Source organism: Phlebotomus papatasi, chromosome 1 (assembly GCF_024763615.1).
Source record: "Phlebotomus papatasi isolate M1 chromosome 1, Ppap_2.1, whole genome shotgun sequence".
NCBI classification, from domain to species: Eukaryota; Metazoa; Arthropoda; class Insecta; order Diptera; family Psychodidae; genus Phlebotomus; species Phlebotomus papatasi.
In genome coordinates this window covers 4,709,209-4,726,125 of record NC_077222.1, presented here as the reverse complement: position 1 = coordinate 4,726,125, position 16,917 = coordinate 4,709,209, and the positions used below count along the sequence as shown (strand labels likewise).

The 16,917-nt window shown below is 33.3% G+C and overlaps 1 protein-coding gene across 17 annotated transcripts in view; it reads right to left on the bottom strand.

Moving 5' to 3' along the window:
• The window catches only part of LOC129798489 (ELKS/Rab6-interacting/CAST family member 1), a 71,834-nt gene that overhangs the window by 14,808 nt on the left and 40,109 nt on the right, over window positions 1-16,917 (bottom strand). For 9 of the 17 annotated variants that reach the window (XM_055841648.1, XM_055841663.1, XM_055841652.1 and 6 more), the window contains exons 10-13: window positions 3,912-4,001; window positions 3,274-3,351; window positions 2,762-2,929; window positions 1,960-2,120 (exon numbers count right to left, since the gene is read on the bottom strand). In XM_055841648.1, the coding sequence (XP_055697623.1) occupies window positions 1,960-2,120; window positions 2,762-2,929; window positions 3,274-3,351; window positions 3,912-4,001 (497 nt within the window). The remainder of the gene's footprint in view (window positions 1-1,959; window positions 2,121-2,761; window positions 2,930-3,273; window positions 3,352-3,911; window positions 4,002-16,917) is intronic. The other 8 variants (XM_055841653.1, XM_055841657.1, XM_055841658.1 and 5 more) reach the window with 1 other exon arrangement.

The window sequence follows — 16,917 nt, the reverse complement described above, 5'->3', positions numbered from 1 at the left end:
CCCGTTTCAACACTGAAGTATCAGACTACCCAGATTCATTTCGGGAAACCATACCACTGGCCAGTCTGACCAGGGTGTCTATAGGAAACTCAAGGAACCTATACATTTTCAAGGAACCCGGGAAACCCATACACTTTTTGCAAGGAATCCTCACATGTTTTCTGGGAACCCACTGAATCCACATTTTTTTTAGAGCACTTTAAGAAACCTATATGGATTTTTCAAAGAACCTATGGAACCCTTATACTTTTTTCAAGAAATCCTTACATTTTTTCAGGAACACGGGGAACCCATATATTTTTCCAGAGAACCCTGAGAATCAATATATTATTTAAGGCTCCCGAGGATCCCGAGGAATCCATGCATTATACATTTTTTAAAAAACCAGGGAAGCTCAAATTTTTTTAGAAAATCCAGGGAACACATATTTTTTAAGGAACCTAGAGGATCCATATATTTATTTAGGGAACCCGGGGAATTCATGCATTTTTTAGGGAACACGGGAAATTTATATATTTTTTAAAGAACCAAGGAAGCTCATAACTTTTTAGAAAACCCAGAGAACACATATATTTTCTAGGGAACCCAGGGGATCAATATATTTTTTAGGGAACCCGAGGATCCTGGGGAATCCATGCAGTTTTTTAGGGAACACGGGAAACTTATACATTTTTTAAAGAACCATTGAAGCCCTTAACTTTTTAGGAAACCCAGGGAAGTCATATATTTTTTTAGGAACCTAGGGGATCCATATATTTTTTAGGGAACCTGGAGAACCCATGCATTATTCGGAAAACCTGAGGAATCTACGTATTTTACTGAGAACTTGGGTAACCAATATACTCTTTTTAAGAAAAGAGGGATTATTTTATTTTTTCAGGGAATGTTTTTCTACTCTGAAAAGTTTCGTTAACCTTTTAAGGATGATTGGAACACCGGTGTCCCATAAAGAAAATATTTTTTCTTAACTACCTAAAGTTATTCTTTCCTAATGTTTGTACATAATTGTAAAGTAGAAGGTTGAAGGAATCTAGAATATTTTTTGCAAGTCTCTGCACACAGAAAAGTTTTGACTCTAAATTTAAGAATTATATAAGATCCTGGGAACTTAAATTGGACGTGAATCCCCGAGGCGTTTAAATTTAGAAGCTCTGAGCGAAAGAAATGGGCTAGAATCCTTAACTCTTTCAAGTTAAGATATCGGAAACTTAAGTTCAGCATTAGGTGGAAAATGAAAAATGTCTACAGATTTGCAAATTGCAACTAAAACTAAATGATCAAGGATTTAGAATTAGGACATTTGCATTCATTGGATGGGATTTGAAATTAAATTCCTGGGTGTTTCTGTTTGAGAATTTTCCATTTTTCTGTGTGTAGCTACTTGCTATGTCGTAAATATTTAAGCTCAAAAACGGCGAATTTTTAAATTCTCAAATTCATAATTGATTTTATTTATTTTTTATAGTTTTTTAATTGTTTTTAAGCAAAACCCTTTTGGCAATAAAAACTACAATACTCATACGTAATATTTTTCACTAAAGCGAAAAATATTATTCATTGGTATTGTCAAAAAAAATTACTTAAATTTTTGGACTATTTTTGTCCCTATTGTTCATAGAAGCACAAAATACACCGAATCAGACTCTGATGGACTTTACAAAGTTAGATGTAACACTTATCACTGATTATGTTTCTCAGTTTAATTTTTATTGTTGATTTTCAATCCGTAAAAAGTGTCTCGTCGTTAAAGGGTTAAGCGGCCAACGGATTTTGTTAAAATTTTGTCAAAAGAACATGTTCTTGGCAAGCTTTTTTCTTTAATGTTGCAAAACCCGAAAGCACCACAAAGCTGGATAGCTTTGCCAACGGATAAATTTAAGAATGCCAGAGAGTAAAATGTACTATTTTGAAGATATTTTCATTTTTTTCTTTTCAGTACTGGAACAGGGAAAGTCTTACCGGAGTTGCTGCATTTGTTTCTCCTTGTCACCAATGGCCTCTTCGAGACTTGTCAAGGCGCCTTCTGAACTGCAATGGTGAGCTTGCATTGCTGACAATCTTGCTCTCGCCATATCCACTTGATTATCTTTTTCTTTCAGTAAATCTTCAAGATTTTCAATCTGTAAGTAAATCCCATTTGAAATTAGTCAATTTGAAATAATTTTTCAGAATTGTATTTTATAGATTAGTCTTTTGTTATCCAGGATAATACTTTGCACAATTTCTCAGAGATCGTTAGAGTTGTGAGTAGGGGATGGGGTGAGAGAAGAAAGCAAAAAAAAAAAGAAAAGAAAACTTACACTTGAGACCACGTGTACTTGGTGTTTTTTGCATGGGAAATGCATTTTTATAAGTGGCAATTTTCTAAACTTCACTTGAACACTTTTCACCACCTTTCCTTTCTTTTTCTCCCCTAAAACACTCCATCACGCGGTGGCAAAGGAGTTGGGCAATTTCCCTTTTACAACTAAAGTCAATAGGAAGGCGTAAACCCACGGGGTTGAAGCCAGAATGTAAATATTTTCCCACTTGATATAATTTTTTGCTTCCGTTAGGAAAAAAAGGAAGAACAAAAAATCGATCCCAATTGGACTTTCGTGGCACGAAGGTGTGCAAATGTAAAAGAAACACGATGAGATGAAAATGGAATTGCGATTAGGGAATAATATTTTGTAAGGGAAGAGGGAGAGGAAGGTTTTTCTCTCGTACAAGGAAAAAAGATGGATTTATTTGGTGGAATTTTGCTATATAAATATCTCACCTTTCGCTGGAGGACATTGATTTTTCTGTCCTTAATATCCATGTGATCCTTGAGCTCGGCCAGTTCATTTGTTGATCGATTACGTTCCTGAACAGCCTGTAAAGCGTTTTGAGTTTTTTTCTCGATTAAACGATTTTTCTCTTCTAAACGAGCACGTAGTTCTTCAACCTAATGACAAAAGTGCAATTAATCTAATTTAAGAGCGCATCTTTTTCACCTTTTTTTCTTTTGGCATTTTGAGGGGATTTTTGAGGGTTTTTTTTATTTTTTGCATTACATTTTCTATCTACTTTTTTATCGTTTGGTTCACTTTAATATGCTTGTTGAGAAGAGAAGAAGAAAAAAAATATATAATTGCATTTTGAAAGTTGGCTATTTGATCTTTCTTGGGTGGCTTTATCTGGGTTGAAGATTAGCCAAAGAAATATGTAGATTTTTCTTTTTTAATATTATCAAGGAGGATGAGGAAGAATGAAGAGAGAAGGGAAAGACAGAATAAGGATTTAACTTACATCCGCTTGTAGCATATTATAGTGTTCTTCTTTGGCACAGAGAGACTCCTTGAGAACGGCAATATGACGCTGATAGTCCTTTAAAGATGTTAATTAATAACTTTGTTCTCGTAATAAAAAATTAATGTCGATCAAACACCAATTGCCTTCCTTTTGCTCAATCTTTAGCGCGAGACATATGCTTCATGCAAAGCTTCAAAAGCTTGCGATTTCGCTGCCCCTAGCGGCAATCATGCAAACTTCTAATGTTCCAAAAAGTCAATTTTTAACAGGGGCATGACATTTCCTAGGTTTTCCATATGTTTCTAGCGAACCGAAAACACTTTTGAGTTTATTGGCTGTTTTCTGTCATTGTAGAATGGATTAGCAAAATGTTTCTAATACAAAATAAAAGCCAATTTAATAACGAAGAGGCAACCGAAAACCCTAAATTGGCAAGCTACGTAGTTTTAAAGATATCTCGTGAAATGTGTACGAAAACAGGAAAAAAATTACACTAAAACTGGTCGCATTTTTCAGGATTTTTAATGGATTTTCTTTAAGAAGGCAATTGAAGTTTAGGATCAGAAAATCAGTGAAATTTAGTGATTGAATGGCCAATAATAATTTCCATTATCACTTTTCAATCACACAATTACCTGATGTTGCTCCTCCAGTGTCTTCATTTTTGCCGCCATTGCCATAATTTCTTGGTCACGACGCTGAATTTCTAGTCTGAATTCGTCGAGCTGTTCAAAGGAAAATGAAGAGAGAAAAAAGAGGAAGAAAGAGTATAGATTTTGAATGAATTATTTAAATTACAGAGAATCCTAAGAAAATTTAATTCAGCACTTTTGCATTCTAATGACACATTTTAAGAAAACAATATTCATTTCAGAGTTAATATTCTTCAGAAAAGTCGTTGTTTAGCGTTAAAATTTTCATTGATAGTTCCATGAAAACAACCATTAAATTCCATGCAATACCAACAAGTCCTATATAATAAAATTTTCCATTGCAACAGAGTTTCTTATTTGAAATTTTATGCAAGTTTTGCCACTGAGAAATGTTTATACAGCAAGGGAGAGATATTATGGTCAACAATCTGTACACCAACTCTTCCAATTAGGAAGCTTGAATATTGTAAAGTGGTTGAGTGATAAAAACCTTCACGGATTATTTTTTAATTCGAAACTTGAGAACGAAAGAGAGTCCTTAAATAACATCTGATTGATTGGGATCACAGAAAATTTCCCTTTGCCCCAAAGGACGAAACTAAAAGCTTTCTGAAACACAGAAAATTTCCCTTTGCCCCAAAGGACGAAACTAAAAATTTCCTGAAACACAGAAAATTTCCCTTTGCCCCAAAGGACGAAACTAAAAGCTTCCCAAAACACAAAAAAAATTCCCTTTGTCCCAAAGGACAAAACTAAAACCTTCCCAAAGCACAAAAAATTTCCCTTTGTCCCAAAGGACAAAACTAAAAACTTCCCAAGATACAGAAAATTTCCCTTTGCCCCACAGGACGCTACTAAAAACTTCCCAAAGCACAAAAAATTTTCCCTTTGCCCCAAAGGACGAAACTAAAAATTTCCCAAAGCATCAAAAAATTACCTTTGCCCCAAAGGACAAAACTTCCCAAAGCGCAGAAAATTTCCCTTTGCCCTCACAGTGAAAACTGATCATTCAAGAGCTTGATATTCGACTCTAACCGCACCCTAAAGTCCTTATCTTTTTAAAATTGTAAAAGAGGTCATGTTTTATCAGAAAGTTAGACCCCAGTTGCATAGTGCCCTGTGGCTAATTGAATATAAAGTTGTAATTTCATTATTTTATTTGATAAAATATACTTGTGCAAAATTTATGAAAGACAAGATTTCCAAAAAACAAAGATTACCGAAGACAAAGATTCCAAAGACAAATTAGAAAAAACAAAAGTGGTTAAAACAAAATTGAAAAAATGAAGATTCCGCAAACCGATTGATTAATTAATTAGGGTCAAATGGGGCACCTTTGAAATTGGGATTTTTCCCATATATTTAAATGGAACTGAGCCATATGATAATATAATTTAGATTCTCAATCTGTTTGTGTATTTAAAAATAGGTGAAAATTTCCAATTTCAAAGGTACTTCACTTTCAAAAGTGCCTCACTTCCCCCTACTATGAATTTCTTCATAGGAAAATATTATAGGCATGTACCAATCAAAGCTATTTACGTCGCTTGGATTTATTTTAATTTTATCGATGCAAACTGCAAACGGTAAATCTAATACGACTCCTCAAATAGAATTTAATTGGATTTAATCTGTCCCATTTGTCCCAAAAATTTTCGGAGTGTGCAAAAGGGAATTCGGAGTAACATTTGACGTTTAATCTAACATAATTTTACGGTTTTTCTTGGCAAAGTGACAGAAATAAAGAGTTTTTGTGACTTATTTCTACTTCCTTTAAGGAAAAAGAGCTAAATATTGTAAGAAAATTAGGTAATTTTGATTATTGAATTGCAATAATTTAACTGATTTTACACCGAGTCACTAGAAATTAAATAAAAATTCTATTTAGAGGTTTAGAATAATATTTCAATCGTTTCTAACCTCACAAAAAAGTCTTCCTGTTAAAAATCTATTTCAGTCCCCACATTACAATGTAAACCCACAAGATTAGATTAGGATTTTGGGACAATTCAATTTCAATCTAGTACGGTGATATAAATAGCCTTTAATATCCTATTACATCAGAACAAGAATAAAATAAAAAATGTAGAATTGATTTATAGCCCTTAAGAAATTTTCTGCTGATAGAACTTTAATTAAAAGTGACTTAGATTTTATTTAGATTTTTAAATAATTCTCTGAACTTATATTCTTATTCATTAAATTGTTTATTCATTTGTTTATTCATCAAAAAATGCTGTAAAATGAAGAAAATGACAACTATTTTCAGATATTCTTAGTGTTTTGGGAAATTAACAGACTGCTCAACACTGAAATATCTTTTTTGAAAAAAAAAATAGGTCCTTAGAGAATTGCTATTGCTCTGTTTTAAGTAAATCTTTTTGCTTCAGGCGTTTTAAATAATTAAAATTTTTATAAGAAAAAAAATTGTATTGAAATTTATAAAGCTAGGCTTTGCGGACAAATTACACGGCGAATTGGGAACAATTCCGGTGAAAACAAGAACAGTTGCGGCGAAGATGGGAACAGATACGGCGAAAATAGGAACAGTGCAAATAGTTTAAGAAAAGGGGTTTTCAGAATGTTCAACTGTAATAATTTTCAAATAAATCTAGAACTCATAAAGTTCTAGATTTATTTGAAGTTCTAGTTCTCTTTCAATCAGCTGTACACCATTTTCGACCATAATATCTTCCCCTTGATTCGTTAAAAAGTCCAACGCATTTTTCGTACACCCACATTTCGTCATCTTTTCTATAATATTAGTTATTTTCTCTAGAATATGGAAAACATGGATTTAAGATAGAGATAAAACAATTGATAATACATGCAAAAATGTTATCTCTAACTCGCTGTATTTATTTTTAATATTTGTTTAAGAAGAGGAAAAATCTCTAAATTGTCATGCACTTGAAATTTATGAACGTGTCCTTTAGTCTAATGATCTGTTAATTTTTTTTCCTTCGTTTTTATTTAAAAAATTCTATAGAAATATTTTCCCATGGATCTAAAAAAGTTTCTCACTAGAAAAATAATTGCAACAGCTTTTCTTCTCTTTCGTTTTGTTGCTCATTTTATTATTCTCTAATTTTTCTCTTGATTTTTTTCCGCAGAATATTTATCTCACTTTTCATCTCCATTGAGACAGGAAAAGAAAAATAAAACAGCAAAGGGATTTTCTTGTTTGCAACAATGAAAATAGAAAAAAAAATGACAGGAGGAAACCAAGTCAAAAAATTGAGGTAAAAGTTTTCTTATTATATTTAACATCTAAAAAACTACATCATGCAAAAACTTAAAATTATAAAATAGGGAAAACACAGGCGTTTTCCTGTATTTTTTCCATTTTTTTTTTAATTCTACACAAACTCTTTTTTTTCATTGTGAAAATTATAAATTCAAATAATAATGATTAGATAGCATGTTTAATGTCAGGAGAATGAATATCGTGATTAATGAATATTTTCTCAACTCCTTCTGGAGAAATTGCAGTATTTTGCATATTTAATGCATATTTAATTGACATCGATTGCATTTATAGAGTTTTCGTGATGAATGATTGGTGAAGATTATCGTTTTATATTTATATATATGTTGCAAATGAGACATGATAATGAGGGTTTTCGTGGGAGGGAAAGAGAGGTTTGGGGGGCTATGAAAATGAGTGTGTTGTGTCTGCGTTGATATTTTCCCTCCCTTGGAAAATTGGCGACCAAAAGAATCCCACGTGTATACCAAATGCTTATTTTTTTCTAATGCAATGAATTTTGAATCACCTCCCCTTGTCTGCACCAATTTCCCTCGCACTTGTGAATTTTCCATCAAGTTTTTCATTCGATTTTTCACTGAGATTCTTTGCAATCTCATTTTTTTTTTGTTATCTATTGCATTTAATTTCATTCTTAATACATTTTCCAATCAGTCTTTTCGGTATATACTTTTTTTTTACTTCATAAAATTTCATTATACGTTTTTTTTTAATGTGAAATTCTTTTTATTAAAACACTACAAGAGTTATACTTATTTGAATAGTTTTTTTTCTATATTCTCAGGTCTTTTTGGCAGTTTAAATTTATTCGCGGGAAAACACAAATTCTCGTTGAAATTACAGTCATTTCTCCTTAATGAAATTTAAATGCATTGTTTAGGTCGTGTTTTCTCCCGGTTTGAATAAATGCCACCACTCCCCGAAGAACTAGGCCATCTTCATAGCATTTCATCGATTTTCCTTGGTTGACAGGCACTGGTCGTACAATTACTCTCAAACTAGATTTATTTTTGGAAGGAAGAATTATTAATTGACAGAATTTTATTTTTGTTATGAGGTCATTCATTTTCTATTGACTCAATTTTTGGTTTTTGTATTAGGGGAAACTGGGGCACCACCAAACACTAATTTTTATTTCTAAACTACTTGGACTATCTCGACCATTCCTTCAGTGGACAAGCATCCCTATAGTGCCTATAAATTCCTATCGGTTTTATCCTCTGATATCCAATATCCGATTAAAAAATCGCAGTGTTTAGTGGTACCCCGTGTTTGGGGGTGCCCCAGTTTCCCCTAATGATTTTTTTTCATAATTGTAAAGCCATGAAGAAGAATTGCAATTTAATTCGATCAAGTCTGACGTATATGGCATTAATAACTTTTGGCGAGAAATATTTTAATAAGCAGGGGGCAAATGATGACTTTTCGATACTATCGAATCGATAGTATCGATAAATATATATCTGTTAGAATGAGCAAATATCGACGTTTTACGTATTATTGGGATATTTATTGTAATACTCTTGAAAGAATGTGACCTTTAAAATGTATCTAATTTACTTACAAAAAGATCATTTTTTCAGAATCGACAGTCGATACTATCGAAAAGAAGTTATCATGTCACCCCAGATTGATTTAAGTTAAATTACAAATATTTTTCCTAGTGACATCTACAAAATGGGCAGAAATAAAGTTTGTCAAGGTTAAAAAAGGTCAAAAATAGCACTTCTAGAGGACTGATACTCTTCGAACTACCCCCAATTAAAGTTGATCTTGACTATCCTTCTCTTCTTCCCAATTAAATAGTTTATTTATTTATTCAGAACAAGAAGTGTTTTTAGATAAATTTCTTTTGAAAGCATAGAAAAGGTAATAGACGATTGAAAGTTGAGTCAGCGTTTACAGACGTTTATTGGCGCTTGATTGGCCTCATTGACCTTCAAAAGAAATTGAGGAATGTTTCAAAGTTATTGGCCTGTAATGAACAAACAATGGTGAATTCATGTTACTCGTATGGAGAATCCGAAGAACAATCTAACCCACTATCTTACCGTCTAGCGAATCTAAAAGCATAGCTAGAATTTCAGAAAGAAGGGGAGTCTAATTTGAAATTAGGTTATCTACAGTATTTGAAAAGAATTACGGTTCGATGGAATGTAGCAGGAGATAAACGGAAACACTGAACCTTTCTTGATTTTCGCAATTTCGACGTTTCAAGGATAGATGGAGAGGACGTCAAGTATCGAATATAGCACGAAAAATCACGTATAGGTAGGAATTGTTACACTGCACTTGGACTTGGATCACAACTTGCTCCGCAATATTCACCATTCGACTGACTGATACAGAAAGGTTCAGCGTTTCCGTCTATCTCCTGCTCTAGTGTTAATATTCCAAAAGAAAACTTTTCTAAATGTTAAGAACAAGAGTTTTTCTCGAAAAGTTAGTGAAATCAGTGGTGTTTTCGAAGAGAAACTCCGTCCGGATGCGGCAACACTATTTCTGGAATTTTTAACCTAAGATCAAAAACTACCTCTTTTCCAGAGCTTTCGACACGCTCCGTGTCTTCCTTAGTGGTCTAGTGTTGTCAGAGATCTGTGGGTTTTGTTAGATAGGGGCTGTTTTGAATCTCAACGAATCCATTAAACACTCTTTAATCATTCGGGGACAACTCAGATTGAAGAGTGTTTGTCATTGAGATTTTTTGTGAAAATCATGGAAATTTCCACCAATCCAAAACAGCCCCTATCCAACGAAACCCATACAGATCTTTGACAACACTCGACCACTGAGGAAGACACGGAACGTGTCGAAAGCTCTGGAAAAGAGGTAGTTTTTGATCTTGGGTTTTTGGACTCCACAAATCGTCGGTTGCCTCAGCAACTGTGCTAACAGCATTCTGTCTGCAATCTGCATTCATTGCAAACGCTGCGCAGCGATGCGTTGCTTACAACGAATGCTGACACAAAGCAAATGCAGTTAGCACAGTTGCTGAGGCAACCGACAAAATAGTGTTGCCGTATCTGGACGGAGTTTCCCTCCGAAAACATCACTGTTTTCTACATGGAAATTTTCTACGTTAGTAAAATACTTTACTAAGACTTTTAATCTTTGGTTGTTTTAGAAAAACTTATTTGGAAACTGTTCTTTTAATAAATCCTGTTCTTTGTGTATATATGTATTTCCACCTCTATCGATTTTGACGAATTTAGACAAAGTTACAAAAACGTTCTCATGGATTTCAGAAGCTTTTCTTCCGGCTAAATTGCGTTTAAGCTTGGGAATGAAGCTCCCAAAAGAAATTTTATAAAACCTATTTTAATCCGATTTTGATGATTTTACGTAGTTATGATAGCTGATATACTGTTTCATTAGTTTTCAAAGATTGCAATTGGCTTTTTCACGGAAAAGGGATCACAATAAGTTTCTTAAATTGATATCAAATTATTCGTAGACAAAATTAGTTTCACACAAATTTTCTAAAACATTTCCAAAGAGGCTTTTCTTTATGAAAATAGTTACTAAGGAATCCAAGAAGACTTTTCCTTGACGAAAACAACAAGAAATTGGTTATAATTTCACTCGAAACCTTCAAAGATTCCTTAAAAGTTCTTTTAAAATGAGTTTGTGGATTTGATTCTTCCGAATTTAGGGTGAAAGGAACACTCATTGACACTTTAAGAACTCGTGTCAGGACTTACTGACACCCTACCCTGTACCATTTGGAATACGAAATTTGAACACTTGTCTTTATCGAAAAACGCAGATTATTAAAAAGAAGTTATATTACTTAGATTTTATTGGATGCATTAAATAAATTTCAACATTTTGACAAAAGTGTCAATAGGGGTTCCCAGTCGAAGAGGTGTTCCTTCGACTCTACCATTAAAAAATAAATGAATAAATTTGCCATAAGATATTGTCATACTGTTACAAAATTCTCGTGCAGAACACAGCAGTCAACAAAGAGCTATTTTGCAAACTTTTAATAAACTTTTACAAAGCTCTTGCTGGTTTAACTCGTTTATAACCTGGGTATGAATTCTGAGATTATGAGTTTATCACGTGATAAATTCACCGGTGTGAGATCACCTTATCTAAGGGCGTTATCACACTTGCACATTAAAATTTTAATGTGATTCACATTAATTGTCGCTTGTTAGCGTCCAAATATGTTATTTGTGTCTTTGAGTCACTTAATATTTGGGGTTTTTTTCTATTTATTGATAACTATTTACTTGGCCTGCAAAAATAAGTTTTCAATTCAATTTTTCAATTAATAAGAAGTAAATCAAAAATAAGTTTAAATTTACCTAAAGCATAAATATTTTTCACATTAAAAAATTAAAGAGAAAATCGCATTAATTTTTCGCATTAATGCTATAAATCAATTTATATCAAATTTTGCGGGCCAAGTCTACCTTTTTATCAACAAATAGATCAAATTTTGAATATAAATGATTCAAACACACAAATTACACATTTGGACTCTCACCAGCGACAATTAATGTGAATCATATTAAAATTTTAATGTGCAAGTGTGATAACACAGTGTAGGTATTTCAGAAGACTTTGATAAAAATTATCATGTAAATTCTACACTTGAGTATTGATCCTAAATCGGTGTAAATATGACGCTTTTTAGGTGTATTAAAGGTTAAAGTTACCCTTTTCCCATGTTAATTTTACCCTACAAGAGGCGTAAAATTAACATTAAAAAATGTTAATATATTTTTACACCTAAAAAGTGTTAAAGTTGTGGGGAAAAAGGTAATCGCATCCCCGTTTTTTCTCAGTGTAGGATACCGTGAGTGTTTCACATGACACTTTGTATGAAAGGCTAACGAAATACTCACAAAAGGCGATCTAAGGAGTGTGAATTTCTCACGTGAATAACTCATGAATTTCAGTATTCACTCCCTGAGTACATTTTTAAACTGGTAGAAGGAAAGTGACATAAGGGATTGAGCATAATGGTTCAACCAGTGCCTGTGCTTGGCAGGGAGCGCTGAAGGAACTCCCAAGGGGAATCTCAGGGGCATGTTAGGTGGCTTATAAGGAGAAAAACAGTGAATTGTGTCGCCGGCCCTCCACCCAAAATGGATCGACTGGAGGCGCCTACGAATCAATTGAAAGAGTATCGACGTCGAACTTGAAACTTACTTGCCGTTTGGCCTCGCCACCCCTGTCCGTGTAGGGGTGGTGGTGTGCGGGGTGGTAGGTGTGCAGGGGGTAGGTGGAAGGATGCGTGAGATGGGAGGCGGAGTAGGAGTAATGAGGGGCTGTGGGAGGTGAGCGCGAAAGGGCAGGATAGGAGGCATAGTGATGTCGCGAGGGGGATGTAGATGAGAGGATACCAGCGTGGTGTGGAGATGATGTGTGAGGGTATGACGATGAGGGTCCGCCAGCTGAATAGGATGGGGGTGGTTGGGGATTACTGTAGATGGGTCGGGAGTAGAGATAGCTGGGTGATGGTTTGCGATTGCCGAACTGGGGTGCTGGATGCGCGTGTGTGTCGAAGAGACCACCGTAGGTGGGCGTTGAGTAGATGTTTGGGTGAGAGTAAAAGTTCGAAGACATCGCGAGTGGGTTGTCGGACCATGTGGGCTGGGGCTGCTCGATGCCCCGGCCATACAAAGTGGGGTAGCTTCCGCCGCCGAAGGAGAAGCGCCGCGTGAGCGATGATGATCTCGACAGAGGCCGTGTCCAGGGATCTGTACACAAGCCACTGCCCTGCATTGTGGGTAGGGAGTAGTAGTCACCGGCGGCCATAGTCGGTAGGCCGCCGAAACTGTACCGACGCCGCGGTGGCGGCGATCCTGGACCAAAGGCCGAATTGTCATAGGCATATGGTGATTGATAGTGGAGCGGCGATCCACTGACGCTGCCTAGGCCTCCAGCTCCGCCGCTGCCGTACAAGTGGCCCAGTACATCGGGCGGCATTGGCGGTGGACTCCCTGTGGCTAGGTTGCATGTCAACATCTGAAATGTGGTGCCAAAAGAGAGAAGAGCACATTTTTTTTTCACCCAATCTAACTTCCATTTCTCTATCTGTTGGATTTTCTTTCTCGATTTTCTCGAACTCTTACGCGGACGGAGGCCCCCGTTTTCTTGCAAAAAATCATTTTCTTTTATCATACCGATCAGCAAATACGGCAATTTTTTTTGCGATTGGGACTTTGTTTTATTTAAATTTGTTATGTGTGTTGATGAACTGAAAAAAATTGTAATATAAACTGAAATACTATTCAAAAATAAATAGAAATGTATAAGATATGGCTATTTCTTGGTAGGGTAGAGTCTACACTTATGGATGTTCTACACACTTATGGACAACGCAAAAATCTTAAGTTATTACATTAAGCAGATTTCGAAAAATAAAAAAATGGTTAATTACATCATAAACTAATAGTTTTACAACTTTCCGGAATCTGTTTTACATAAGATCTTAAGATTTTTGCACGCTGTCCATAAGTGTATAACATCCATAAGTGTAGACTCCACCCTATACAGAGAAAACTGGGATGGTAATTTTCGATTTTACTAACTGAAAATTATTTACAAAATTGTTGAAGTTACTGTAAATGTGATAAAGTTTAAAACAAATTTATTAAAAACAAAAACTTCTTAAAGTAAATTCTTCAAACAACTTGTCAACCTTGTTAATTACACAGAAAAAAAAATATTTTGTAAAAATGTTCGTAAATGTTTGTTAATTCCTATGGGGGAGTTACAAAATGCTCGTGAATCGTATAACCCACAAACAAGTTCGTAAAAGTTTGTACTTTTCACAAATACTTGATGAGCATTTTTGTACTTCTACAAACATTTGTTCGTAAATGTTCGTAAACATACAAAAAAATGTTCGTAAAATTTTGTCATTTGTTCGTAAATGTTTGTTTTCCTGTAGAACATTTACGAACAAATGACAAAATGTTACGAACATTTTTTGTGTGTTTACGAACATTTACGAAGAAATGTTTGTAAAAGTAGAAAAAATGTTCGCCAAATGATCATGTTACGAACAATGTTTGTGAAAAAAGTACAAACTTTTACGAACATGTTTGTGGATTATACGTTTCACGAGCATTTTGTAACTCCCCCATAGGAATTCACAAACATTTACGAACATTTTTACAAAATATTTTTTTCTGTATAGCAAAATTTTTTATATGAAATTTGTGGAATTTACTATTGTATTGTTGATTTTACTATGAATTCTTATTGAAAGCGAAATTTAAAAATAAGTCGATTATTTTCCTGTAATTATTAAGATTAACTTATTCTTAGTCAGATCTATTAAATCTATTTTTTGTTATACTAATTTTACATAAACTATTATATTTTGAGTAATGCCATTTATTTAAATTTTAAAATTTCGAAAACCTCGTTTATAGTAAGTTCTATTGCAATTCGCAAAAGAAAATAGTATAATCAGTAATTTTATCACATACTTAAATAATTTTGCAGAAAGTACCATCCAGACTGTTTTCTGTATAAACTGTTATAAATTATAACAGTCAATTTGTTTAGGAAAATGTCAATGTTTTTTTAAAATGTAAAATGGTTTTTCAATAACTGGTGTTAAAAAAATGAAAATAACAAAAAGACAAGAACATAAATGTAGTTAAATATGTTAAAGTATTTACGTGTTTCTTGTAATATTTTTGGGGCAGGCGAAAAGATTTAATTTTTGTATTTGTTCGATGCACTAAATGTGTGCCAATTATTTTTTTTAATTAATTGGGAGCCGTCGTTCCTGATAAGTTTTCGTCAAAAATCTTGCTAAATGTTCTTTTTGACGAAAGAATTATTTTCTTTCCGCAATTTTGTCTTCGAAAATTTTACTCTCACCCGTTTATCTTTTTTTATTTATTTCTTTTTTCAACTTAAAAAAAATCTGTATAATTATCGTGATGAAAAATGAGTTTGTTTTGCATTTAAGATCTGGCAATATCTTTTTTTTTAAATATTAGTTTTGGTACACAAAAAAAGAGAGAATAAAATTGTGATAAAAGAGATTGAAAGAAGAGATTGAAAAAAAAATAATGGAAAAAATTGTGGTGTACAGTAAAACACACATTTATTTATTTTATGTGCCCAAAATCAATCGTTCGAATTCAAGACACTGCTTTAAAGATGCAATGCGTGGCGCAAATAATAATTCTTTCGCCAAAAATAATAGTTGGATAAAAATAGTATAATTAAAATACATAAACTTATCAATATTTAAATTGTTTACAATTTAGCTGCTAGCTTAGGAGTTAAAATACTTTTTTTTGTTTCAGCAATGTTTTTCACTGATTTTTTTTTCAATATACTTTTTTTTATTGGAGCTTCTAGAGAGAAATAAAATATTGACATTTGAGGCTATAATAGCTGAAGAGTAACAAAAAAAAAACAGTTAAAACTTTGAAAAGAAAAATGCTATGAAATATTGTCGTTTGAAAAATTATTTGAGCAATGTTTATCTTCTTGGCATTATGCTGGTTTTAACAATCAAATTCGAAATATAGTGAAAAATACTTGTGAAAGTAAAAATATTTGATATATGCAGAATAATAAAAGAACAAGGAACATAATTGAATAGCAGCGCAAAACTAATAAACACAAAAAGTCATAAAATAAGAACGAAACAGAAAAAAAATGAAAGAATTATGGGCACACATAATAAATAAATTTTTTTATCGTCTGTTTATCCATCATACATATAGGTTTTTCTTTTCTTTCTTATCAATTTATCAAAATTTCAGTGTTTCCTCTTTGAGTGCGTATATTACTTGAATTAAATTTTGTTTTTTTTTTGTATGTTGTGTGTGTGTTCATTGTCGTCAGAGAATAGGAAGATAGTGTATTTAGGAAACCAATTGAATTACCATCTCAATGTGGAAATTTTCTTTAAAAAAAATCATATTTTTTAGCAAGATATTTCTTGCTGAAAGATTATTTTAAGGAAGTTTTCTATGAGTTTTTCTTTAATTTATCGAAGAAGCATTTCACAGGACAATAACTGTGAAGATAGGAAAGGGTGAAAGTTCAATAGAATGGGGATAGTTCAGAAAATTAATGATGAGAAGCACTTATAGGGAAACTAAATGCGGATGGCTGGGATATATAGGACACTTCTCAGATGCATAGTCATATTTACGGAAAAAAAATGCATTATGACTTAATTAATGGTGGTGATAGAAAAGGAAATATAGCAGGAGAAAAAAAGAAAGCTGAGAGAATTTTCCTGCAGGAAAATGTATCATTTCAGCATGAATTCTATTGTTAGAGACTTGCTATAAGTAGTCTCTTCTGCAACTAACCCAATTTTCCATCCTTTCGAGCATTATTCTTTAGTACCCTATTGTCAGTTAAATGTTATACACACAATCACACAAAATACGCACACATACACACATACATAGGTTATTAATTTTAATTACGAGGAATTAAGGAAAACACTCAATTTGACCTGAAAAGTGTTCTTCTGTGTCGTTCAGATTGTTCACATTGAAAATTCAGGACTTCTTTAGTTAATATTCTGAATCCAAGATTAGTACAGCAATCAAGAATACCTTCAGACTTTTGTATCCTGATGTCGATAAGTCTTATAAAACGTATTTTAGTTTTAGTTTTGAAAAAAGACGTACGGTGGAGTAACCACTTATCGCCATGTTTAAGAAAGAGAGGAATTAATTTTATTATAACTTTTGAACTCTTATTACAAGATAA